At 52.1% G+C, this 25,401-nt stretch overlaps 1 protein-coding gene, 1 long non-coding RNA gene and 3 other non-coding genes across 6 annotated transcripts; 3 read left to right on the forward strand and 2 right to left on the reverse strand.

Annotated features, from left to right (window-relative positions):
- Positions 1-1,179: 1,179 nt before the first annotated feature.
- Positions 1,180-1,252, reverse strand: TRNAT-UGU. Its single transcript has one exon. It is a non-coding gene; the product is annotated as a tRNA-Thr (tRNA).
- A 2,161-nt stretch (positions 1,253-3,413) lies between these two features.
- Positions 3,414-16,952, reverse strand: TRIM7 (tripartite motif containing 7). 2 transcript variants are annotated; one of them, XM_003900656.5, is made up of 7 exons: positions 14,384-16,952; positions 13,363-13,458; positions 9,634-9,864; positions 8,564-8,586; positions 8,160-8,275; positions 7,686-7,721; positions 3,414-5,161 (listed from the first exon to the last, which is right to left on the reverse strand). In XM_003900656.5, exons 1-7 carry the CDS (start codon positions 14,903-14,905, stop codon positions 4,650-4,652), a joined length of 1,536 nt encoding a protein of 511 aa, XP_003900705.1. In that variant the 5' UTR covers positions 14,906-16,952; the 3' UTR covers positions 3,414-4,649. The 2 variants fall into 2 exon arrangements, with proteins under 2 accessions (XP_003900705.1, XP_009207995.1); XM_009209731.4 differs by lacking the exon at positions 14,384-16,952 and adding an exon at positions 13,562-14,356.
- LOC108586570 lies at positions 5,064-9,359 on the forward strand. Its single transcript, XR_001904071.2, has 2 exons — positions 5,064-5,151; positions 9,159-9,359. It is a non-coding gene; the product is annotated as an uncharacterized LOC108586570 (long non-coding RNA).
- Positions 16,639-16,710, forward strand: TRNAA-UGC. The gene has a single exon. It is a non-coding gene; the product is annotated as a tRNA-Ala (tRNA).
- Positions 16,953-17,465: 513 nt separating the features above from the next.
- TRNAK-CUU lies at positions 17,466-17,538 on the forward strand. Its single transcript has one exon. It is a non-coding gene; the product is annotated as a tRNA-Lys (tRNA).
- The last annotated feature ends 7,863 nt before the right edge of the window (positions 17,539-25,401 follow it).

The raw sequence follows: 25,401 nt of genomic DNA on the forward strand, positions 1-25,401 counted from the left end.
CGCGAGTGCCCGCATGTGCTGGCGGGCTCCTGGCCTGTCCCAGCGAATCCGTCCCGGTCTGGACCCACAGGCTCGGCTCTTTGGACCGGAGCCGGCGTGGGTGAGAGAGGGAAGCGCGCACCTGCTGGCCGGAGCCGCAGACCCCGCTCGCTCCTCCACGCCTCCCAGTCAAGGGTCTCTACCCAGGTGGCCGCGAGCGATTTTCTCTTCTCTGGTGCACCGGGCCGGGGTTCCGTTTTCGAACCCTGAAGTGGTCCCCGTATAAGCCGCGGCCCCACGTGGGACGGGGACTCGCTCAGGGCTTTTTGAGGTCCCCTCCGGCTGGAGAGAGGGCGCCTGCGACAGGGGAGTGTGCGGCGGGACCCAGTCCCGCCTCCGCCGGTGCCCAGGCCTCCAAAGCGCGCGGTGCGGGGAAGACGCAGGCGGGAGCCGTCCCGAGACCCCCGGGGGCCCGTCCTGCACCTGGGCTGCGGCCCCACTGTTCACTGAGAACATGGGCTTACTTTCTACACTTCCGGTAACAGCAGGAATAAATCAGAAGGCCAGCATACCTTAGTTATATATTTTGTTTAAAATAAACTAATTTTGTTTAAGGCTGAAAGCGAATGTGACAGGTAGAGCCGTTAGTCCCGGGCCATGAATGTGGCCGTCTGCGCTTTTCTGTGTTAACTCCACAGGAAGAAGTCAGAGTTTGCAGCATGGAGGCGGCGGGGACCCGAACGCCGAGGGCTCGCAGCCGCCAAGCGCAGAGCAGCAGACCAGAGCCTCAGCGCGCGCGTGGGGGAACGCCGCAAACAAACGCCGGGCGGGAAGGGGCGCGGTAGTGCCATCGTCTCCCCCTGGAGAGAGGGAAGGAGACGCGAGGGCGAGTCCCTAGCAGGAGTGGGAAGACGTGAGGGGAGCGGAAAGACGCTCCGGAGAGCGCGCGCAGACGGAAGTGAGCGGGGTCGTGGGCAGAGGGCGCGCGGGGCCCGGGGAACCCGTGATGGAAAAGGAAGCCCGCAGTGGGTCTGACTCTTCAAGAGATAAGGAAATGGTAGGCAAGTAGCCTTGCGCGGCGAGTATCTTGGAGGCAAAGAGAAAGTGACTCTGCCAGGGTCTGGCTTCTCAGGAAGGCGGAAGTAGACTTGTATATCTTCAACATTTTTTTTAGGAAAAAATGGGGGGGAAAACACAAACAGGCCCCAGCGAGATTTGAACTCGCGACCCCTGGTTTACAAGACCAGTGCTCTAACCCCTGAGCTATGGAGCCAGCTGCGAGTTTCTCTTTCGCACACAAATAGTTGACGCTGCCGCCGGCGCCACGCAGCCGCAGTCCGCTTAATCCCCGGCCGAGTTCGGTGGCGGCTGACTCCAAGCTCCTCCCCCGGCCGCAGCCATCTTGCCCATGTGTCCGTGGCGCGAAACGGCCGTTAGTCCCTGGAGGGAGCTCCGCGGAGACTGTGCCGGCGTTGGGCGCGCGCGCTGGCGGGAGCTGTCAGGGCGGGGCGGTACCGCCGAGCTCGGAGCTGTGAGGAGCGCCCCGGGTCTTGGGCGGGGCTGGGGGGCGGGGAGGGGCGTGCGCAGGATTGGGGAGCACGTTTTGCGTCTCGCTGTGCATGAGGAAGCGGGGCTCCAGGTCAAGGCTATGGAAAGGTCAGGGAATGGTGTCAGTGCGCCCGTCCTGCAGGGAGTCCAGGTCCGAGAGGTTAGGGCGGGACCTGGGGCGAGCTGGGTGGTGGGGGAGTGGTGGGGGCAACAGGAGGTGGAGGCCGACGGGGGGGCGGGGAATCTGGACGGCCAGGTGTTTGGAGGCGCTGGGGTCGGAAGGGTCCAGGCGAGGTTGGGGGTGGGTGCTAGCCCCTGTCTCATATTTGGATGAATTAGGAAAATGCAGCTTTTAGGGCACACCCTGACATGTTTTGTCAGGGCCCTTAAAGGGCGCATGGGGTGGAGGAGAGGGGAGAAGGATGAGGGCCCAGCCTGGCAAAGGACAGAAAGTGGTGGGTGTCGGAGGTGGACCTTGGTCTGGTGGCCTACCCTGCCCTATGCTCCCTGCAAGGCCGGGTGACTTGGGTCACTGGGCGGCCAGAGGCAGGCCTTTAGGTGCCCCCCAGTCTGGATGCTGAGGGTCCCTGTGAAGGTCTGGCGGCAGAGGCCTGGGCTTGTGGCTCAGCAGCTAGGACTGATGGGTGAATAAGAAGGGCCCAAGTTAGGCCAGTTGTTCTCACAGACCCAGAGGTCTCTATAGAGTTTATGATGCCCTGAGTCTAGGAGAGGGAAATGCACACACGCGCCCTCGAGGACACCAGCATCCTGACATCCAAGTTACTGCACTGCCTTGGTTACCAAGAAAGAACATCTCTTCCCTTCTATAGGCAATTGGTACAGTCAGTAACTGTTGTTACGTTTCTTCAGATATATAGATACGTATGTAGTTACTCTGCAAACGCACACTCTGAGAGACACACGATTGCACTCATGGACACAGAAACGGAAAATAAACATGCGGACAGCTACTCCCAGTCCCCAGACCTGACCCTCGTGTGACGCCTCCCCCCAGACATTGTACTTTCTGGGACCTGTAATGTGTGTTGTGATGCCCAGCACATTTGTTGGATGGTACAAAGGGAATTATGATAATTAATCAAAAAGCCGTACAAGCCAGATAACATTAGGGCTCAACGGTAACAATAGGCGATTTAGTTAGGAGATTAATGTTAGAGATTGGTTTTCCTTGTGGAAATCAGTGGTATTCAAATGCCTGAATTGGCTACCAGGTTTTAGAGTTGCTCTCCATGTATGAGCAGAACATAGAATTCAGTCTCTGGAATGCTTCTGTGGGCAGGACTTTGAAACGACCCTGTCCTCAGCCTGGAGGATATAGTATTCTGATTGTCTGGTGCTGTGTCAACTGGGCCTGCCTCGGATAGTGTCGTGCCTGCCCCATGAGAACCTTATACGCAAAGTGGGCTTGAAGCATCTCAGAGACAGCACTGAAGCTCCATGTCACAGGGCTATTCAGCTATCATCGCCCCTGCTTGCCAACACCTCTGTCTACATAAGCTGTGTGGGACAGAATTAGGTCCGAGTCTGGTATTCTGTTCATCCAACCTGGTAGCCAGGTAGCGAGGGAAGAAGCCTGTGGCCCTTGTCTAAATACAAGGTGATTAATATTTAACAACAAATCAACAATAGGGTATGATCAAACTGACTTGGGTCTCTTTGCAACACCTGAACCTTATGCACATGCTCATAAATGCCCTCTCCAAAATACACACACACACACATACCCCACCCAGGAAAGGTGAGATACAAATGCACACTCCTTCCATATATAAACATGCATGCTCATTCACTCTGGCAGAAACCCTGGCTCACATTTATGCTCCTGTGCTCGGATCCAGGGAGTAGAAAATGAGCCAAGCCAACTCTAAAGACAGCTCACAGTCTTCATTTTCATCCCCTCACTCCCTTCCCAGGGCAGTGCTGAGCAGGGAGCAGCCCACTGCCACCCTTCCAGAAGCCCAGCTATCCAGAAGCTGGAGAACAAGTAGACAAGGGGCTGAGGCTGGCCAGGGGAATGCCCTTCAGGGCATGGGCTGAGAAGGCCTTGGCACCAGGGTGCTCTGCAGTTGGCATTTTCCCCAGTCTGTCAGGATCATGTTTGTGCTCTGTGCGTTTAGAGCTGGCTGCATCTTTAAAATTGTAAGTGCCAACTTGTGTTTTATGTTTCAAAGTTCCAGAAGCAAAAACAAAACAAAAAAAGTTTGGGTACAGCAGCTCACACCTGTAATCCCAGCCCTTAGGGAGATGGAGACTAGAGGATCACTTGAGGCCAGGAGTTCAAGACCAGCTTGGGCAACATAGCAAGACCCAGTCTCTTAAAAAAAAAAAAAATTGAAAAGAATAAAGTTCCAGAAGCTTTGCTGTCCTTATCCAAGCAGAGTTTGTACTTTGGCACTGGAAAGTGGGGGAGTCAGGTGTTTGTGGGAGCACATTTGGGTTGTTGCTTTGGTCAGGAAGCACCCATCACTCTGTATCCTCCGGCTAAGGAGTGCTGGAGAGCTGTGATGCCCATTGTCCCGGGCTTCTCCCTCAAAGACAGGCCAAGGGTCTCCTTCCAGGTTTGGCCGGGACTGTCCTCTGAGCTGGGAGCACAGGGCTCCTCCCTGAGTAGCTGACCTGTCAGGCCAGCTGGATCCAGAGGTCCCACAACCTCTCAAGGCAGCGCTGGAAGCTGTCCAGAAGGCAGCAGCCATGATAAGGAACCTGGTTGACCTGGGCCCAGACCTGTCCCCTGGCAACAGAGAACAGCAGGACTGGCTTTGACATTGTTTTAGGGAGCCAGAGCCCTTCCCAGTCAGGGCAGAAGCCCCATGGAGAGCTGGGCTCCTGACCTCACCAGCCTCCACCTCCTGAAGGCTCTGGCCAAATCCATGTGTGACCTCAGGAGGGGAACACCCCCAGGAGGCCAAGGCCCCTGTCCCTGCTCAGTTGGCCACAGCCTCACGCTCCTGCCTCGGGGTTGTGTCTATAGCAGCCTCTCTTAGGCAGCCGGGGTCAGTCAGGAGCACGGAGGGCAGACCCAAGACGGACTAGGCAGCTCTGGGGAGGTGACATCCCTTCCCACCGGCAGCCCAGAGACAGGAGCTCCCCAGCAGTGTCCCTCAAGGCCAGATTCGCAAGTAGGTGCCAGTGGAGCAAACAGAGAAAAGCGGGAACACGCGCTCCTGGAAGTTGACGCGGAAGGTGTAGAGGTGGCGCATGTCCTCCACGGCGTAGAAGGACACGGCTCCCACCTCGAGGTCCAGGGCCACCCGCACGCGCGACAGGTGCCCGCAGCTGAGGGGCGAACGCTCGGGGCTGGTCACGGCCCAGTACTGGCCGCCGTTGAGCTGCAGGGCCCAGACGCCCTCCTCGGGGGTGAAGGGCGTTAGGCCCTTTCGGCGCACGCTCTCGCGGGCCACGCCAAAGGCCCAGCCGTCCTTAGAGCCCACCTCCACCTCCCAGTGATGCCGGCCCGAGGAGAAGCCGCAGGACGCCAGGACGCGGGTGTTGGTGTCGAAGCGGCAGGGGTGGTTGGGCAGCTCCTGGGCCCGCTCGCCGAGGCGCACGCTCTTAAGATCCAGAGAGAGGATGAGGCGCGGGTTGGCTGTGTCGGGATCCAAGGTGAGCTCCACTGCAGACAGAGACAGGGAGAAATGTCCCCACGCACGCAGGCCCCTGGCATACTCTTTGCAGGGCCGCGCCCGACCTTGCTTTGCAACCTGCCTGACTTTCCCTCTGGAATCCATCCAGCACCCAGCGCCAAGGCCCAACCAACCCCCATGCTCTGCATCCCAGATATTTTGCTTCCCCGCTCCCCGACCACTCAACAAGTACTTACTGAAATCAAACAAATGCAATAGGTGGGCCTGATCTGAACCCCAATTCAAACAGATGGGGATATTTGAATGCTAGACATTGGAAAGAATCATTGATCTGTCCAGGTGTGATGACTGCTTTGTGGTTATGTTTTACAAAGTCTGTTTCTTTAGAGATAATACACTGAGGTATTTATGTCAATAATATGTTGACTCTGATGCTTTAAAATAATACAGTAGGCCGGGTGCGGTGGCTCAAGCCTGTAATCCCAGCACTTTGGGAGGCCAAGGCAGACAGATCACCAGTTCAGGAAATCGAGACCATCCTGGCTAACACCGTGAAACCCCGTGTCTACTAAAAATACAAAAAAAAAAAAAAAATTAGCCAGGCGTAGTGCTGGGTGCCTGTAGTCCCAGCTACTCGGGAGGCGGAGGCAGGAGAATGGCCTGGGCCCCGGAGGCGGAGCTTGCAGTGAGCCAGATCTCACCACTGCACTCCAGCCTGGGCAACAGAGCGAGACTCCGTCTCAAAATATAAATAAATAAATAAATAAATAAATAAATAAATAAATAAATAAAATAATACGGTAGGGCCGGGTGCCTTGACTCACGCTTGTAATCCCAGCATTTTGGGAGGCTGAGGCCGATGGATCACATGAGGTCAGGAGTTTGGGACCAGCTTGGCCAACATGGCAGAAAACTTGTTTTGTATTTTCTCTACTAAAAATACAAAAATTTGCCCAGTGTGGTGTCCTGTGCCTGTAATTCCAGCTGTTTGGAAGGCTGAGGCATGAGAATCGCTTGAACCCAGGAAGCAGAGGTTGCAGATCAGGCCACTGTACTCCAGGATCTTACTCCAGAGCAAGACCCTGTCTCAGAAAATGAAATAATCCCATAAGAAGTGGATAGCAGGGTCTATGAAAACTATGGCCACTAATTGATCACTGCTGAAGGTGAGCGATGGGTATGTCACCTTCTTTACACTCTTCTCTCTACTTTTGAGTATGTTAGAAATTTTTCATAATAAAAAGTTAAGGCCAGGTATAGAGGCCCATGCTTGTAATCCTGGCACTTTGGGAAGCAGAGGTGGGAAGATAGCTTGAGCCCAGGTGTTGGAGACCAGCCTGGGCAATACAGTGAGATACCTGTCTCCACAAATCATAGAACATTTAGCCAGGCATGGTGGTGTGCTCCTGTAGTCCCTGCTACTCGAGGACGCTGAGGACAGAGGATCGCTTGAGCTTGGCGGGTGGAGGCTGCAGTTCCACTGCACTCCACCCTGGGCGACAAAGCGATACCTTGTCTCCAAAAAAAAAAAAAACTTAAAATATGTACGTTTACTGTGAGCACTGCTACATTCCAGGCCCTGGGGATACCACAGAGTATCAAATAGTCTTGCCTGCCTGCAGCTTCCTTCCCACAGGGGGAGGATTAAGGATAGATTGTAAACATAGAAGACGAGAGGAACCAGAAGAGCAGGCTGTAACTTCAACCAGAGTGGCCAGGGAAGACCCTCACTGCCAAGGGGCATTGAGCAGACAGATATAAAGAAGGCAAAGAAGTGGGCCACGCGACTGGCTGGGGAAAGCATGTTCCAGGTAGGGGGCTGGGGTGGGGGAGCCTGGCAGTGCAAAGGGCCTGGGATGGGTGTGTGCTTGGTACGCTGAAGGAACAGCAAGGAGGATGTGTAGCTGCATGGAGTAGAAGGGGTGTGCAGTGAGGCCAGATCCCTTGGGCCCTTGAGACCACCATGAGGACTCTGACCTTTAACAGGTCAGAGGGGCTGTGGCAGGGCTCTGAGCAGAGGAAGGTCTGGTCTCATTCAGGTGGTTTAGGTGGCACCCAGGCACACTCTGATTTAGCTCGGACATCAGCATCAGGAATATGTGCCCTCCCCTCCCCTCCCTCCCCTGGGTGTTGGATCCCACACACTCTAGAGCTCTGCAAGAGTAAAAACAATATTCCTTCCAGTCTTTAGCTTCCCCTTGCTTTCCTGGTCCCCTGTATGCACCCCATCACCAGGAGAGGTTTCCATCCGTCTTGGAGTGGGGACTGGGGAGAGGTTCACCCAGGTGGCCGAGAAGCCTTTCCCAGTCTGAGTATCTCCAGGTATAGGGCATTCCTGCTCCTAACCGACCTGCAGCGTTTGGGCCAACAGGCCCCACTGCCATCTGAGGGTGTCGGAGCTCCCAGGATGGGGAGGGGGTGGCATGAGGGAGGGGACAGAGGAACAGGGTTGCCGAGGTGGGTGGGTGGAAGGCACCGACCATATGCAAAACCCTGAGATGGTCACCAGCAGGGAGTAGGTTCTCCACGTGGCCATCACAGCACCATCCCTACCTTTCTCCTCTTTCTCCAGCTCTCCCCGAAGGTCCTCTGAGGAGGAGAAACAAAGCAAGGCATGCATGAGCGATATGGGAGATTACATGGCAAGGTCACCAGCTCTTTATAGCCCAGCTGACTCATTCATTCCCCAGAGACTCCTAAGGCCAAGCATGGGGAGCCGGGGCAGGGGCCCATACCCAAGCATTCTAGTTCTACCTGAGTGGCTCTGAGCTCAGCTCCCCTGCATATCCCTCTTCCTACCCCCAGTCCCCCAGCAGGACCCCTCTACCCCATCTGTCCCCATGAGAAGCTGCATGCCCTGCGGGGACCTGACTAGATTTGCCACCACAGCCCCTACACCAATCATGGCACAGCCAGCTCCTATTTTCACACACAGCTTCTGGAAAGCACACCCAGGGACCCCTGAGCTACCAGGAACCCTCCACCACCACCGCACTACGTGGCCCAGCTCAGCGCCCAGGCCCCTACCTTTGAACTTCTTCAGCATCCCTTTTAAGACAAAGGTCTTGAGAGAAACATTCCAGACTTTATTCTTCATCTCAGAAGAGACTGTGGTTGGCTTGGGGCCAGGCACATTGCTACACCTGCAGGACAAGGGCTCTGAGAAGGGCCTGTCTGCACAGTTTTACTCCCACAGGCTGTGACAATTAGGATGGCGAGGTCGTCTTGGCGGAAAGAGGTAGAAAAGGGAGAGCCGGACCTCATGTAGGAAAACCCATGGCCAGGCAGGTGGGCATTCGTCTCAGAAGGTCCCCGGCAAGCAAGTCGGGGGATCAGGAGGTGAGAGGTCAGGGGACAGGAAATAAAGAGAAGGCTCAGTGAAAAGAGAAGAGGCAACTTAGAGAGGCTCCAGGAGCTGTGAGGTCACTCACCTGCTCAGCGTGCTTTTGAATTCCTGGAAGGAAAGAGAGAGGAAACCAAATCAGCATCAGGTAACCTCCATTCGCCTCTGAGGAACAAAGCTTGCCCCTTGCTGTGCCTCCAAGATGTAAGCAGTAAGCAGGTGTGCCATGCCTCACTGCCTGCATGGACTTAGGTGACAGCAGCTTGCAGTGGCTGCTGGCTGTGGGGTGTCTCATCCACACAGTGGACCTCTTACCCTTTGCCACAGCTCTTCGCATGCTTTCTTTCTTTTTTTTTTTTTTTGAGACGGAGTCTCGCTCTGTCGCCCAGGCTGGAGTGCAGTGGCGCGATCTCGGCTCACTGCAAGCTCCACCTTCCGGGTTCACGCCATTCTCCCGCCTCAGCCTCCGAGTAGCTGGGACTACAGGCGCCCGCCACCACGCCCGGCTAGTTTTTTGTATTTTTAGTAGAGACGGGGTTTCACCATGTTAGCCAGGATGGTCTCGATCTCCTGACCTCGTGATCCACCCACCTCGGCCTCCCAAAGTGCTGGGATTACAGGCTTGAGCCACCGCGCCCGGCCCGCATGCTTTCTTTCTATCTTTGCTGCTTTCTTTATTACAGAATCATCACTGGAGCTATCCCATGGGACCCAGTGCTGCCTGTGTCCTGGAAACCACCTGAGGGAGGTCACAGCCCTTATGCACCTCCTGCTCACTCAGCCCAGTAGTGACTGTTATTAACCCATCTGTGGATTGTGAAGTTTATCTAGTGGTTTATAACTTTTTTTTTTTAGTGAAATAAAATGGAAAACATCAAAGTGCATACGTGTAGCAAAGATGAGTATTATCTTCTGAGACTTTTGTCTCAAGCATGCGATTCTGAAATACGATATATATTATTGTGGCTCATAGTCAAGAAAGTGTTATCACATCCCTCTAGACCTCCAACCCCAGGAAAATCAGGGCACTTCCCTCTAGTCCCCTTCAGCTCCAGATCGTGTGATTCTCCTGAACCCCCAGGACTGATACTGTCCTCTAGCTGCCGGTCCTGATGCTTTCGGACAAATGACTTGAGCCTCTGTATAAGCCAAACTTACCTGGAGAAAGTCAAGGTCAGGCTTTTGAGCTGTCTCCTGGATCTGGCTGCTGAGCTTGGACAGCTGGGTGATCTCAGCACCGAGCTGGGCCAGATTCTCATTCTGCTTCTGTGCCACCTCCCGGGACAGTTCCTCCAGGCGGCTTAGCAGCCGGCCCTCCTGCTCCACTAGGAAGGCCCTCAGCGCCTGGAACTCTGCCCCCACCTTCTCCTGCTCCGCTGCCATCTGCTTCTGTCCCAGGAGGAGAATTGGAGAGGTAGGGGACTTGAGCATGGAGACATAACATTTGGCCAGTGGCCTGAGTCATCCCATAGGGCAAGGCTTCATCCCTGTCACTGCTGGGGGATCAGAGACACACCCACCTATGCAGGCAGTGCATGCTCTATTTTCAATGTCCCAGCTCCGAACAAGCTGTAGTCTCAACACATGCTCTTTTCTCCCTTGCCACAGATGTGCCCACGCGTGTCTGTGGACCTGTGCTCCACCACCTAAACCAAGGCAGCATCATACTCCCCCCAGAACTACACCAAGTGGCAGTTTCCTCACTTGAAAAGCAGAAGGGATAAAGTAGTGCCTCCTGGGGCAACCATAGGATTAAACTGAGATTGCCTTTTCCTCCTTAAGCACGTTAATTTCATCACCCTCAAACTTTTATTCTTCACTTTGTTTTTAAAGGCCATCTTCCCTGTTTAGCAGTTATAATGGTAACACATGCTCAAAATACAAAACTTGGGAGATGTAGGAAAGTAGAAAGAAGGAAGAAAAGTCCGATGCCAGTGACCAGAGGTAGCAGCTCACCCCCAAGGAACTAAGTGAGAATATGCTGTGTGCAAGCTTGATACTCTATTCTTTCCGTTAACAGCATACACGGGATTTTTTACTCGAGTTTTCAGATGCAGACTCATGCCCTGATCTCTTAATTTTTTATAGGAACACACGTGTGGTGCTCAGTATGTCCCACCAGGAAGTTTCTCTTCCTTAAAACTCCTGGGCGGAGGAAGGGAGTCCCGGGAAGCTGGGAGACCTGGGTTCAGGTGTCGCACAATGCCCCCACCTTTCCTTCAGCTTCCAGGCAGGCTGCAGTAGCCCGGAGAGCCTTATAGGTATTAACTCCCTCAACCCTGACGGCAGCCCAGTGAGGTGGGTGCACTTCCCCCCAAGTCTTACAGGTGAGGAGACAAAGACAGACACATCACCGGGAAGTGGTAAGCCAGGCTTCTAGGCCAGGGAGCCAGAACCTAGAATCTGAGCTTCTGGCAGCTACGTCATATTGCCTCACGAGGAAATAACATAAGTGAAACAGTATTTGCCAAAACACTCTACACCAGGGTTTCCCAACCTTAACGCAGATGACATTCTGGGCCAGATACTCCTTGGTTGTGGGGGGGGCTGTCCTGTGCCTGGTAGGATGTTTAGCAGCCCCTCTGGCCTCTACCACTAAATGCCAATAGCATCCGTATCCCATTGTTGACAACCAGAAATATAGTATCTCCAGACTTTGCCAGATGTCCCCTGGGGTAGGAGTATTTTCAAATAAGAGTATTCCTGCTCCCTTTTATGTTGCAGCAATAGTTGGACTCTACCTCTGATGTTTCATTGAGCAGGGTATTTAAATGACACGAGCATCGTAAATCACAGAAGTATTTTCTCACTGTAAAGAAGAGGTGGAGCTCACACCTGTAATCTCAGCACTTTGGGAGGCTGAGGGGGGCGAAGTTAGGCGAGGAGGTTGCTTGAGCCCACGAGTTCCAGACCAGCCTGGGCAACATAGGAGACTACCCCCAACCCCAGCTCTACGAAAAATAAATTAAAAATTAGCCAGGTGGAGTGGTGCACACCTGTAGTCCCAGCTACTCAGGAGGCTGAAGTGGGGGGGTCGCTTGAACTACTCCAGCCTTAGTGACAAAGCGAGACTCTATATAAAAGCAAAACAAAACAACAACAAAAATGAATGTGGGGGTGATGGATGGATGTTGGGAGCGGACAGAGGTGGAAGGTGTTAAGCGAGGCCTGGGGACTCCGGTCAGAGACCGTGAAGCTGCCACCGGTGCCTGGGAAGGCCCTCTGGTTCCTGGATGTCAGCCAGTGGCGGAAGAGCTGCACTGGAAGTTGTTTCTGCAGCGGAGGAGGGATGAAGGTCTGGAGGGTGAGCTCTTCATCATGGAGGGAAGTGAGTGATTGGGTGGGAAGGTCTGGGATGCACGCTGGATGCAGGCACCACAGATATAGTTGAGGGTCTGGAAAGGACCCTAGGGTGTCTGAACTCCAGGCTCCTCCTCCACCCCTCCTGACATTGAGGATGGGAGGGTCCTCTAGTTCACCTTCCTCCAATTCCCTGCTTTGACAGGCCCTAGTAGATCCTTTCATTCTTCTTTTTTTTTTTTTTTTTTTTTTTTGATGGATTTTCACTCTTGTTGCCCAGGCTGGAGTGCAGTGGCGTGATCTTGGCTCACTGCAACCTCTACCTCCCAGGTTCAAGCTATTCTTCTGCCTCACCCTCCCGAGTAGCCGGGATTACAGGCAATGCGCCACCACACCCGGCTAATTTTGTATTTTTAGTGGCGATGGGGGTTTCTCCATGTTGGTCAGGCTGGTCTGGAACTCCCAACCTCAGGTGATCCGCCCACCTGGGCCTCCCAAAGTGCTGGGATTACAGGCGGTGAGCCGTGGCACTCAGCCAATCCTTTCCTTCTTTCAACACTTATTTACTGAGCTAGGAACTGAATTTGCAAGGTAGAAAATGACCGATGGTGATTCATGTTTGCTTATCTTAACCAAAATTAGTCCCCATTTCACTTTCCTGTTCTACTCTAAGGAAGATAAAATATCATTCCAACTTGGGGTAGAGGCAGGTGCCAGTATGCAAGACCCTGGGCTGTGCAGCAGGGGCTACTGTAAACTCAAGACCCCAAACTGCCTCACTGTGCCAGAGCCACGAAGCAGCTGACACCTTCCAGCCCCTTCTCCCTTAGCCTCAATTTCAAATAAAAAAACTCTGAAAATGCAAATTTTTTCACTACTCTTTTTTTTTTTTGGGGAGCCCAGTCTGCGCTCTGTCCTTGGGCTGGAGTGCCCAGTGGCCGGATCTCAGCTCACTGCAAGCTCTGCGCACTCCGGGTTCGCAGCCATTCTCCTGCCTCAGCCTCGAGTAGCTGGGACTACAGCGCCCGCCACCTCGCCCGGCTAGTTTTTTGTATTTTTAGTAGAGATGGGGTTTCACTGTGTTACTTCAGGATGGTCACCGATCTCCTGACCTGCGTGATCATGCGTCGGCCTCCCAAAGTGCTGGGATTACAGGCTTGAGCCACCGCGCCCGGCCTTCACTACTCTTTTGTTGATAAAACATCCCATGAGGCTCTTTATCGTATTAATAGTCCCATTTATTGAATATTCATGTTTCTGTGCAGAAATATTAATGTGTTCAATTACAAGATGCTTCCACAGGCCCTAACTGGTATGTTATGTAATATCAGAGTGACTGTATGTCCTGATTCGCTGGGACAGTTCCAGTTTAAGCCAGTTGTTTTGCAATTAGCACACCTTTTCACTTTAAAAAGCTCTGGTTTGTACAGTAATTATATGGTCACCCTATGTAACATGCACTCTTTTATTTTTCTGAAATCTATTCTGCGGTTCCATAGCACACACTCCAACACCACACACACTGAGCCCTGGTGCTGCGTAGGCCTCTATAGTCTCCCACGGGGTGCCGGGGGGTGCCTGGCTCACCAGGAGCTCCTTGCTCTCCTTCTCTTCCGTGGACCGGGACACCTCATAGTCCTCCAGTTCCTTCTTCAAGACCCTCAGCCTGGACTCCAAGAGCTCCTGTAGGTGAAGGGAAACAATGTGAGGTGGGGGGGAGGGGATTCTGGAAACCCCCACCTCTGCCTCCTGGAGCCAGCCAGGAGAAAGGGAAGACCCTGCTCACTGAGGGGGAGGCCGGGTAGAAGTCTGTCTACACTGCGAGGGGACTCTGAAGGTCTCGGGATCTTGCGTCCCCAAAAGCACCTGCTGGACCAGCCAGACTGAAACACAAGCCTCCAGCAGCCCTACCCCTAGTCGTCTCCTCTGCGCTCCGCCACAGGAAGCCCTGTGGGTGGGAGAGTTGGAGCAGGATAGGCGAGCAAGGAGAGACTGGGGACTGCCGCCCGAGCCTCCCCGCCCCGCCCTCACCCCTGCACACACCCTGGCTGAGGCTCAGCGAGAAAATAGCAAAGAAAGGGCGCTCAGAATCGACAGCCTTGGCACAGTCAGACGGCTCTCGGTGCTGCTTAACCCAGGAGCCCCCTCCCTGGACCTCTTGGCGAGGTCCTCCCACTCAGTTCCACGAGGTGGGGACTTTGAGCAGAGCCCGCTTCAGGGAAAGAGATAAGAGTGGGGGCAGCCGCTGCCTGGCTGTGCCGGAGACATCCCGCGGGCGCAGAGCTGCGGAGACGCAGACCAGGCTAGAGGCTCTGAACAGACAGGAAAAACATCGCCAAGTCCGCGGGGGACGTCGCGCAGGCAGCCCAGTGTCTGGCCCAGAGGGAAACGCAGTGGGGGTGGGGTGGGGGTATTGGTGATGTTCGGGGTGACAGAGAACCGCGCTCAGCCGGGGAACCCTTGCTGGGCTTCCTGGAATAGGAGAAAGAAGGGAGGGCTCACCCGGGCCTCCTGATCGACAGTCGTTCTCTGCACCGCGTGCGCGGGAGCGCGGGACCAGGGCAGGGGGTCCCGGGGACCCACAGGGGTGGGTGCGGGCTGCGCTCACCTTGGCGTCCTGCACCGCCTCGTCCAGCGGCAGCACGGCGTGCTCGCGGTGCTCGCGGGCGCGGTCGCACACCACGCAGATGGCGCGTCCGTCGTCCTGGCAGTAGAGCTTGAATGGTTCGCCATGCTGACCGCACCGGGCAGCCGCTGCCCGGGCCGAGGCCGCCTGGGACCCGTGCTCTCCCGGGGCGGCCGCGGGCAGGCTGAAGCGCCGCAGGAGCGTGGCCACGGCGGCCAGCTGCCGGTTGGGCCGCAGCTGACTGGGGCGCGCGGGCTCGCGGCACTGCGGGCAGGGCAGTGGGAAGGGCGGCGCGCGGGTCACCGCCCCAACAACCCCCGTGCCCGGGCGCTCCCAGCAGCGCCCTATGCAGGCGCGGCAGAAGCTGTGGCCGCACTCGACGGACACCGGCTCACGAAAGAGCTCTAGGCAGATGGAGCACGTCGCCTCGCCCTGCAGCTCTGCCGCCAGCGCTAGAGCCTCAGCCCCGGTGCCGGGGCCGGTCCGCGGCCCCACAGCCGCCATGCGCGCTCTCCGCGCTCTCAGATCTGGTAGCGCCTGGGCGGCCGCTCGACCTCACAGGACGCGGGTCGGAGCCCGACGTCCGAGCTGGCAGCCGAGTGCCCACTGGGAGAGGAAGGGCGGGGCTGCCACTGGGCAGGCAGAGACTTGAGCCCAGGGCGCGCCCGGCTGGGAGCCGGGAGGGGAGGCGCACGTTGACTACGGGCCCGGAGGCACTGGGCCATTCAAGCGCGGGACAGCGCCCTGCGCCCCGGACCTGCGCCCCACCAGCCCCCGCCTTGGCCAGCGGCCTCTCCCCGTCGCCCCAGTCGCTCAGCCTCTCCAGGCCGCCCCAGCCTGACCCAATCAGCCGCGGGAAACGGGCCGCGACAGGTGGGCGCACAAACCCTGCCGGGAGCCACTCCCGGTTTCCGACCGAGGCCGACCCAGCATCGCGGAGCAAGGGCCTGGCGCTCGGGCCACGGTGTCAGGTTCCCCTAGCGCAGGTTCGCCGCGGCCCTGAACTGAGCTAAATTTAGAGACTGGAACCTGGCCCTGTCCCGTCACCCTCAAGCATGGCCTTGTATCCACTCCATTACCTTTTCTGCGACTGTCCTCTCCCTTCTTTACTCTTTACTTAATATTTGAACAGATAATACATTTATACGTTCCCATTTTATTCAGTACTATTTCACCCCCCCCCCCCCCACAAACCTCAGCGCCCTCTTGTCCCCCAGCTGTCTCCACAGCCCCGCTGCAGAACTGCCTGTGTTACCCGCTTCCACACCCTCTCTCCTTGTTCACTCTGGAGGCCACTTGGATCAGGCTTTCGCCCGCACCCTCCTCAGAAACTGGCTTGCCAATGTTACCGGAAACTCCAGCAATTCTCACCCAAAGGCGAAGACCTCGCCTCACCTCCCTCCTTCCCGACTTCCCTTCTCAGGGCTGTGTCCCCGACCCTTCCTGCTGTTCCTGAACTCCGTGGCCTCTGCGCTGGCTGTTCCCCTTGCGTGGACCTCTTTTCTCCCACCACCTGCATGCTCCTTCCCACCTCATTCAGGTCTTGCTTCAAACGTCTCTGCCCACGAAGCCCGCCCCGAACGCGCGCGCTGTGTAAAGTCGTCTCTCAGCGCGCTCCCCTCTCTGGGCTGGCTCTGTGCCCGCTATCTCCTCTGGAATGTCAGCTTTAAGACGGACTGTACCACGTTTGTTCACGGCTGAATCCTGTTTTTAGAGCAGTTCTTGGCAAGCTCAGTAAAGTTTCCTCGGATTAAACGTGGTTCAGAATTCGAAAGATGAGCCGCAGTTCACGGTGAAAAGTAGGCCCGTCGCCCGTGTCCCAGTTCTTTCTTCATCCCGAGCAATCCACTTTACAATTCTGGATTACATTAATCAAATATTCCGTATTTTATCGCCTCGACCCCCCGTTTTAAAAAACAAAACGTAGCATCCTGCACAATTTTCCCTTCTTTTCTTTTTCAGGTCACAGTTCAGTTTTGGCATCGTGCCTGATGATTTTCTCTCCTTTTTCCACCTCTGCTCCCAGGTGCTTAGCCGGGCCTAATCCTCTCTCTTGGAATCTCTTGGTCAAGACCCGCTGGTCTGGAGTCAGCGGAGGACCCTGGAACAACTCTCGGCCCTGCGATCCCGGGTTTTTGCAGCAGCTGGGACCCAGCGCACACCAGTTGTCATCCGCTCCCGATGCCCTGAGCTAAGCGACGACTAGGGGCAATCTGGGAGACCTTCAAAGCGCGGACGGGGATGTAGCTCAGTGGTAGAGCGCTTGCTTTGCATGTATGAGGCCCCGGGTTCGATCCCCGGCATCTCCAGCATTCTTTTGCACATCCAATTTTTATTCTCGATTTTCCTTTCAAATTTTGAAATCCAGCGTGTTCGCAGAGCGCCAGGAAAAACCCAGAAGGTAGAGTCTGCGGGGTGGAGAAAGACCGCGGCGGCCCCTGCCCTCCTCTGGGCCCCATTAATTGTCTTTAAAAATCCACACGGTACTTTACCGGGTGCGGTGGCTCATTCCTGTAATCCCGGCACTTTAGGAGGCCGAGGCGGGTGAATCACGAGGTCAGCAGTTTGAGACCAGCCTGACCAACAAGGCGAAACCCCGTCTCTACGTAGCCGGGCGTGGTGGCAGGCGCCTGTAATCCCAGCTACTCAGGAGCCTTTGGCAGGAGAATTGCTTGAATCCAGGAGGCGGAGGTTGCAGTGAGCCGAGATTGCGACACGGCACTGCAACCTGGGCGACAGAGCAGGACTCTGTAAAAAAAGAAAAAAAAAAAAAAATCCACACGGTGAGAGCTCCAGTGGCGTCAGGATGCACGTTTTTCCACCTCCTTGCCGTGAGCTTCATCGCGGGTAGAAAATGGCTTGATCGCTGGTAGGGTAGAAGGGACAGGAAACGGACGTAAGTGGGAGGGACAGTCAGGCCGGAACGGCAGAGTTTGAATTTCCCGGGAGCCGAGGCTCTTCAGTAGTTTTATCACACTCCAAATAAATCCAAGTTCAAACCCACAGTTGAATATGGTCCGAATGTAATCTAGAATGAAAAATTCTTTAGCGGGAGTTACCGGACGCCCGGCTAGCTCAGTCGGTAGAGCATGAGACTCTTAATCTCAGGGTCGTGGGTTCGAGCCCCACGTTGGGCGCAGTTGGTCGTTTTACTCCCAAATCTGCGATTACTGGCCATACCTGTAAAACATTATAAGCCGACCAACCCTTAGGAAAATAATCTGCTCTGAAACCTTTCACTTCTGTGTGTGAAATACTCTTGTAGGCGCTGCACGTTCATTACCCATTATCTAGCAGTACAATTAGGGTTTCAAACTGTGGTAAAATATGCCCAACAAAATTTGCCACTTTTTAACTGTACAGTTCTGTAGCATTAAATACGTTTAAATCGTTGTGCATCAATCTCCTTTTTCATGTTTCCCAGATGAAACTCTGAACCCATCCAACACTAACTCTCCATTCCCCTCTGCCCACAACCGCTGACAACCACCATTCTACTTTGTGTCTATGAATTTGACTCCTCTAAATACGTCATGTAAGATGAATCGTGCAATATTTCTTTTTTTAATTGTCTTATTTCATTTAATGTCTTCAAGATTCATCCTTACTGTAGCATGTGTCAAAATTTCCTTCCTTTCAAAGCTGATTAGCATTCCCCTGCACGTATATACCACATGATCCATTCATCTGCCAATGTACACTTGCTTCCTTCCTCCTTTTGGCTACTGTGGATAATGCAGCTATGAACACGGGTGTACGAATATCCGTTTGAGTTCAGGTTTAGAGTACACATCACAAAGTGAAATTACTGGGTCATATGGCATCTCTATGTTTTTAAGGAAGTGGCATACCATTTTCCACAGAGGCTACATGCACCACAAAATGAGCTTTAAAAAACATCTTTCGGCCGGGCGTGGTGGCTCAGGCCTGTAATCCCAGCACTTTGGGAGGCAGAAGAGTGACGGATCACGAGGTCAGCAGATCGAGACCATCCTGGCTAACACGGTGAAACCTCGTCTCTACCAAAAATACAAAAAAACTAGCCGGGCGTGGTGGCGGCGCCTGTGGTCCCAGCTACTCGGGAGGCTGAGGCAGGAGAATGGCGCGAACCCGGGGGGCGGAGCTTGCAGTGAGCTGAGATCCGGCCATTGCACTCCAGCCTGGGCCACAGAGCGAGACTCCGTCTCAAAAAAACAAAACAAAACAAAACAAAACAAAACAAAACAAAATACAACACAACACAACAACAAAAAAAATCTTTCGACCGGTCACGGCTGTAATCTCAGCACTCTGGGAGGCCGAGGCGGGTGGATTACCTGAAGTCAGGAGTTGGAGACTAGCCTGGCCAACATGGTGAAATCCCGTCTCTACTAAAAATACAAAAATTAGCTGGGCGTGGTGGCACACACCTGTAATCCCAGCTACTCGGGAGGCGGAGGTTGCAGTGAGACGAGATCGCGTCACTGCACTCCAGCCTGGGCGACAGAGCAAGACTCTGTGCCCAAAAATAATAAAAATAAAAATAAATAATAATAATAATAATAAATACAAACGGGCGTTTTGGTGGACGCCTGTAATCTCAGCTACTCGGGATTCTGAGGCAGGAGAATAACTTAAACCCAGGAGGCAGGGGTTGCAGTGAGCCGAGATAGCGCCACTGCACTCCAGCCTGGTGGACAGGGCAGTATTTCATTAAAAAAAAAAAAAAAAAAAATTATTTCGGCTGAGCGTGGTGGCTCATACCTGTAATTCCTGCACTTTTAGGAGGCCGAGGTGGGAAGGTTGCTTGAGGCCAAGAGTTCAGGACCAACCTGGCCAACTACCTAGCCAGACCCTCATCTTTAAAATAAAAATTAAAGAACATTAAATAATAAAGCAGAATTCAGTGAAAAGTGTTTAACTCCCCCTTAGGTGACAATTTCAATTTTATATTTTTGTGCATATTCTTCCAGAAATTTTGATGCAAGTATAGTTTTTTGGGGGATGGGGGGAAGGCGGGGGACAGAGTCTCTTAATCTGCCACCCAGACTGGAGCATAGTGGAAGATCTTGACTCACTGCAACCTCCGCCTCCCAGGTTCAAGCAACTCTCCTGCTTCAGCCTCCCTAGTAGCTGGAATTACAGGCATGTGCCACCATGCCTGGCTAATTACGTATTTTTAGCAGAGACGGGGTTTCTCCATGTTGGTCAGGCTGGTCTCCAACTCCCGACCTCAGCTGATCTGCCCGCCTTGGCCTTCCAAAGTGCTGGGATTACAGGCATGACTCACCGCGCCCGGTCTATTTCGAAGATCTTTCTATTTCAAAACATAGAAAATATCCTCAATCTTTTTTTACAGCTGCACAATATTCCACTGTAGATGAATCATCTTTTATTTAACAGATGACTTATGGATGGGCATTTACATTGTTTCCAATTTTTTTGTTCTTATGATCAATGCTACAGTTAAGCATGTAGCAATTGTCATTTTGCACTTTTGCACTTTTATCTGTGCAGGTAATTGCCAGAAGTGAGATTTGTTGCATCCAGGTTTATGTGCAAGTAATTTTGTAAAAATAGATAAATCACCCTGCTACAGAACCTAGTCTGATATGACCTCCCACTAGCCATGAATGAGATTGCCTGTTTCTCCACGGTCTTGGGGGAAATGGGCTGCCTGGACAACAAATTTAAACGTGTGACTCCCCCACTTAAAATTGCTGGAGTCTTTCACTGCCTGCCTACAGGATAACACCCATTGAAGAGCCTACAGGGCACCACCTGGCAGGGAGAAGGACCTTCCCCCGCCCCTTTACATCACACAGGAATGTACTCAGATAAAAGATTTTGAAGAGTACAGTGTCACTTTCATTTATGGTTCTTAACCCAATTCTGTATGACAGCGTTGTGTTTTCTCTTTTCAGGCCTGTTTCTCAAGAGGCTACCGTGTTCTCTTCACTTGCAAAGCCAGGACACCATTAGAAAGGCCTGCTCAGTTATTTCTTACTCTGCACATCTTCTTCCTTGGACAGGAAGAATCCAACCAGACATAAGAAATAAAATGTATATGTCATTTTCCATTTGGTCTTGGTGTCCTGTGGGGCATGTATAAATTATTAGAGCACAGATGTGTTTGCTGAAGTGTCTGCAAGAATCATTACATATAATTTATATGTAAATTATTAATCAACCTTTTCCGAATGTTTTCATTTAAAAACCTCATTTGAAACAGAAAATTATCTTCAGGTTTAATATATTCATGGCTATTACCTAATCTAACTAGTCTAAACATATTCCAATATCTTTCTTTTTTTATTATTTTTCTTTTATTTTTTGAGACAGAGTCTCGCTCTGTTGCCCAGGCTGGAGTGCAGTGGCGCGATCTCGGCTCCGTCTCCCGGGTTCACACCATTCTCCTGCCTCAGCCTCCCCAGTAGCTGTGACTACAGGCGCCCGCCACCACGCCTGGGTAATTTTTTGTATTTTTGGTAGAGACGGGGTTTCACCGTGTTAGCCAGGATGGTCTCGATTACCTGACCTTGTGATCCGCCAGTCTCGGCCTCCCAAAGTGTTGGGATTACAGGCGTGAGCCACCACGCCTGGCCCCGGTATCTCTTTCTTTAGCAATCACTGATTTCTTTTTACTGAACTTGAGGAAGTCATTCTTCTAGGATCTCTGTGGTAGCATCAGGGGAGATGGCTCAGCTGCCATCAAATGCTCACCTCACTGTTTCATTGCTGTTTATATCATATCACATTGGATTAAAGGTGCAAGTCCCTCAGGTAGAAGGCAGGCCTCAGTCACATGCTGGTGTTCTGGGGAATGTGAGTTTCAGGCAAGAAGGAAGCTGAAGTGTCAACTGGAGCAACCTAACTCCGGAGGACTGCCTGAAAAAGGAAGAGTGGCCAAAAAGATGACCCAGAATGGCCCGTTCTTCCATTCTGCGTTGGGACCAACTGGAGGAGAGCCACAGGATATTCTGGGAAACGTCCCTGCTTATCACTGTCATTTGAGATGTTTAGTATCTAGGGGTGATGGGGGCACTTCTGAATATAGAAAAGAATACATGCTTGCTTTGTGATTAATATTCAATTTATTGGAGTTGTAAATGTTAAGGTCTAGTTTTTCTGAAGACTTTAAATTCAGCTTACAGATTTTTTTTTTAATAAAGTGATCAATTTTTGAAACAACAAGAACAATCCCTTTCATCAGTTCCCTCATTAACTAACTTTCATTACCTAAGGCTGTCAAACGGAGGCATTCTGAACGGCTAAGCAATTGGTAAATGTCACTTATACATTTCAAATCACAATTATGAATTTTATATTTATGAACCCTCATTGGCTGGGCAAGGAGGCAGGAGACTGAGGGATTAGGTCACAGTTGGCAGTGGAGAGCTGGTATCCGAACTTCATTTGCCCTTACAGACTCCCTGCTTTAACCAGTAACCCATAGCACCTTCAGAAATCCTGGGAGTATTATTTGAAATCTTCTGAATAAAGCTATGTACTCATTTATCTATCTTTCACAGTCCTGCACTGAGGCCTTACTGTGTGCCTCATTAGCCTCGGGGTCCGGTAAGATCGCAGATCCAATGTCCTCCACTCATTTTTCAATCTGTTTGCAAAAAAAAATAAAACAAAAAACAGCAACTGGTGTGGGTGGAGTCATGAGAATGCATATTCAAGGAAGTAGAGGTGTGGCTCCTTACCTCCCCACACCCAAGGTCTTCCCTCTTGATCTCACCAGTCTCACTCCTACTTCAGAGTCTTTGACCTTCCTCCGCTTCCTCTCTCCCAAAAGCCTCTTCTCCAAGATCTTTGGAAGGCTGCCTCTCTCTTTTCCTGGCTCAGCTCAGTGTCACCTGTTCTGCTGCCTCTTTCCTGGCCCCTCTCTATAATGCCATCTTCTGTTGACCTGCCACTCTACCACATTGCCCTCTTTAATATTGTGGCAGCCCTTATCACTCTCTGAGGTGGTTTCTGTATCTGCCTGTTGTTTGTTATTTAAATCACCTGTCAGAAAGTGAACTCCAGGAGGGCAGGGACCTGATCTATCCCTTTTTACTGCAATATAAATGACTGAATAAATGAGGTGTCATTTTAACAGTGCACAACACAGGTTGGTTTCGAGGATGCAAGGAATCAATGCAAATCTAGCACATAGGACAAAGCCTAGAATGGTGGTGTGTGCCTTTAACCTCGGGAGGGCTGAGGCAGGAGGATTGGATTGCTTAAGCCCAAGAATTCAAGGTCAGCCCTAACAACACGGGGAGACTCTAGACTCATAAAAGAAAATAAAAGATAAATAAGTAAAAGGACAGTACCTAGTCCCTAGTAAGGACTCCAATTACTGGGAATTTTGGCACATTTTTTTTTTTTGTTTTTTGTTTTTTTGTTTGAGGCGGAGACAGCTGCGTATGCTGGGTTTTGGCGATCTCGGCCTCTCACCTGGCCTCCGCCTCCCAGGTTCCGCGACCATTCTCCTGCTCCCAGCCTCGAGTAGCTGGGACTACGAGCAGCGCCGCCCGGCTAGTTTTTGTATTTTTTAGTAAGAGCCTTGGTTTCACCATGTTAGCCAGGATGGTCTCGATCTCCTGACCTCATGATCCACCGCCTGGAGGCCTCCCAAAGTGCTGGGATTACAGGCTTGAGCCACCGCGCCCGGCCGAGATTTGTAACTGTTCCTACGATTCCCTAAACCTCAAAGGGTTATAGAGTATCAGAACAGCCACAGTGAAAGGGAGACACTCAGTAATGTGACTGTAGAGGGGCAGTCCATGAGATCTATGAGGATCAGAAAGAAAAGAGCCAGTGGGTTGGAGATGGTTGGAGACAGGGATAAAACAGGAATGGTGGGAGAGTGAGAGTTGTTGAAGCTGGGAGATGCCTATTTGGAGTTTCATCACACCTTTCTCTCTAAATGTTGAGACAAGATCACGCTCTGCTACCCAGGCCAGGGTGCAGTGGTGCTATCTTGGCTCACTGCAGCCTCTACCTTCTGAGCTCAAGTCATCCTCCCACCTCAGCCTCCTGAATAGCTGGTGTGGCACATGCCTGGCTAATTTTTGTATTTTTTTTTTTTGTAGAAAATATTCTGTATTTTCTACTTTAAAATAGAAAAAAAGAGAGAAAATAATTTTGTGTTTTTTGTTTTGTCATGTTGCCCAGGCTGGTCTCAAACTCCTGGGCTCCAGCAATCCACTCACCTTGGCCTCCCAAAATGCTGGGATTATAGGTGAGAGCCACTATGACTAGCCTACAATTGGCTTTTGAGTGAGAGGTTAAATATCTAAGTAGAGGCCGGGCGGGGTTGCTCATGCCTGTAATCCCAGCACTTTGGGGGGCCGAGAGGGGGGCGGATCGCGAGGTCCGGAGTTCGAGACCAGCCTGACCAACATGATGAAGCCCCGTCTCTACTAAAAATACAAAAATTAGCTGGGCATAGTGGCACGCTCCTGTAATCCCAACTACTCAGGAGGCTGAGGCAGGAGAATGGAGTGAACCCGGGAGGCGGAGGTTGCAGTGAGCCGAGATCGCGCCACTGCACTCCAGCCTGGGCGACAGAGCAAGACTCCTCTCAAAACAAAACAAAACAAAACAAACAAACAAACAAACAAAAACAAACAAAAAAAATCTAAATAGATAATCTGGTAAGGAAATGATGTTGTTTATTTGAAAAAAAAAAGAAAAAGAAAAAGAAAAAAAAAGGCCTGGTGCGGTGGCTCACGCCTGTAATCCCAGCACTTTGGGCGGCCAGGCTGGTGGATCACGAGGTCAGGAGTTGGAGACCAGCCTGGCAAATACGGTGAAGCTCCGTCTCCACTAAAAATACAAAAATTAGCCGGGTGTGGTGGCGGGCGCCTATAGTCCCAGATGCGCGGGAGGCTGAGGCGAGAGAATCGCTTGAACGCAGGAGCCGGAGCTTGCAGTGAGCCGAGATTGTGCCACTGCACTCCAGGCTGGGCGACAGAGCAAAACCCTGTCTCAAACAAAACAAAACAAAAAGCAAATATCTAGCAAAGCTGCAACTAAATAGAACCTTCGATGTGAATTCGCCTCCTTCAGACTATTTCTCTAGGGCACCTGCAAGGGAGGGAGCCAGGAGTTCTGACTCCACGCACCGTCCTGGTACCCGGAGTGGGCTCTTTTATTCTTCACTGAAAAAAACCCCCTCAAACTTCCTGAATATTTTCCTGCATCATAGGGTAGAGGAAGCATAGACAGGCCAAAGCAGAATTTGGAAACGGGTGCTTTCAAATTGTCAGGACAATACTGAAAGAACAAACAGCCATGGCAAAGAGGCGCCCGCCAACACGCAGCTGCAATTCAGGCATCAAAAAGGGAGTAATAGCACTGAGTTCCAGTTAACTGAAACAAGATGAATTCAGGAAAGCTGTAAAGCCATAACGACAAGGTGGCATTGTGTAACCTAAAGCCAGCCACAGTGGCTGAGACCTGTAGCCCAATCAACTTTGGGAAGTCCAGGATCTTTTGAGGCCACCATCCACTCCACCTTTCTAAAATAGATACAGCATATATAATATAAATATATAATATACTTATTATTTATATAATAAATATATAATATAGTCATTATGTAATAAATTTATTATTACATAATGAATATATAATGTATTTGTTATTTATGTAATGTATTTATTATTTATGTAATAAATATATAATATATATTTTATAATATATATAATATCTATTTAGAGACGTGGAGGGGTCCTTGGTCTCAAAGTGTCCTCCCAGAGGATCCTCCTGAAACTCCGTCTCCAACAAAGAAACAAAGGTATATATATTTGAGACGGAGCGGAGTTTCGCTCTTGTCACTGGAGTGCAATGGCACGATCTCGGTTCGCTACAACCTCCGCCTCCGAGGTTCATGCGACCATTCTCGTGCCTCAGCCTCCCAAGTAGCTGGGATTACAGGTATGCGCCACTGCGCCCAGCTAATTCTGTATTTTTAGTAAGACGGGGGGGTTTCACTATGTTGGGCAGGCTGGTCTCCAACG

Source organism: Papio anubis, chromosome 5, assembly GCF_008728515.1.
Source record: "Papio anubis isolate 15944 chromosome 5, Panubis1.0, whole genome shotgun sequence".
Taxonomy (NCBI): Eukaryota; Metazoa; Chordata; class Mammalia; order Primates; family Cercopithecidae; genus Papio; species Papio anubis.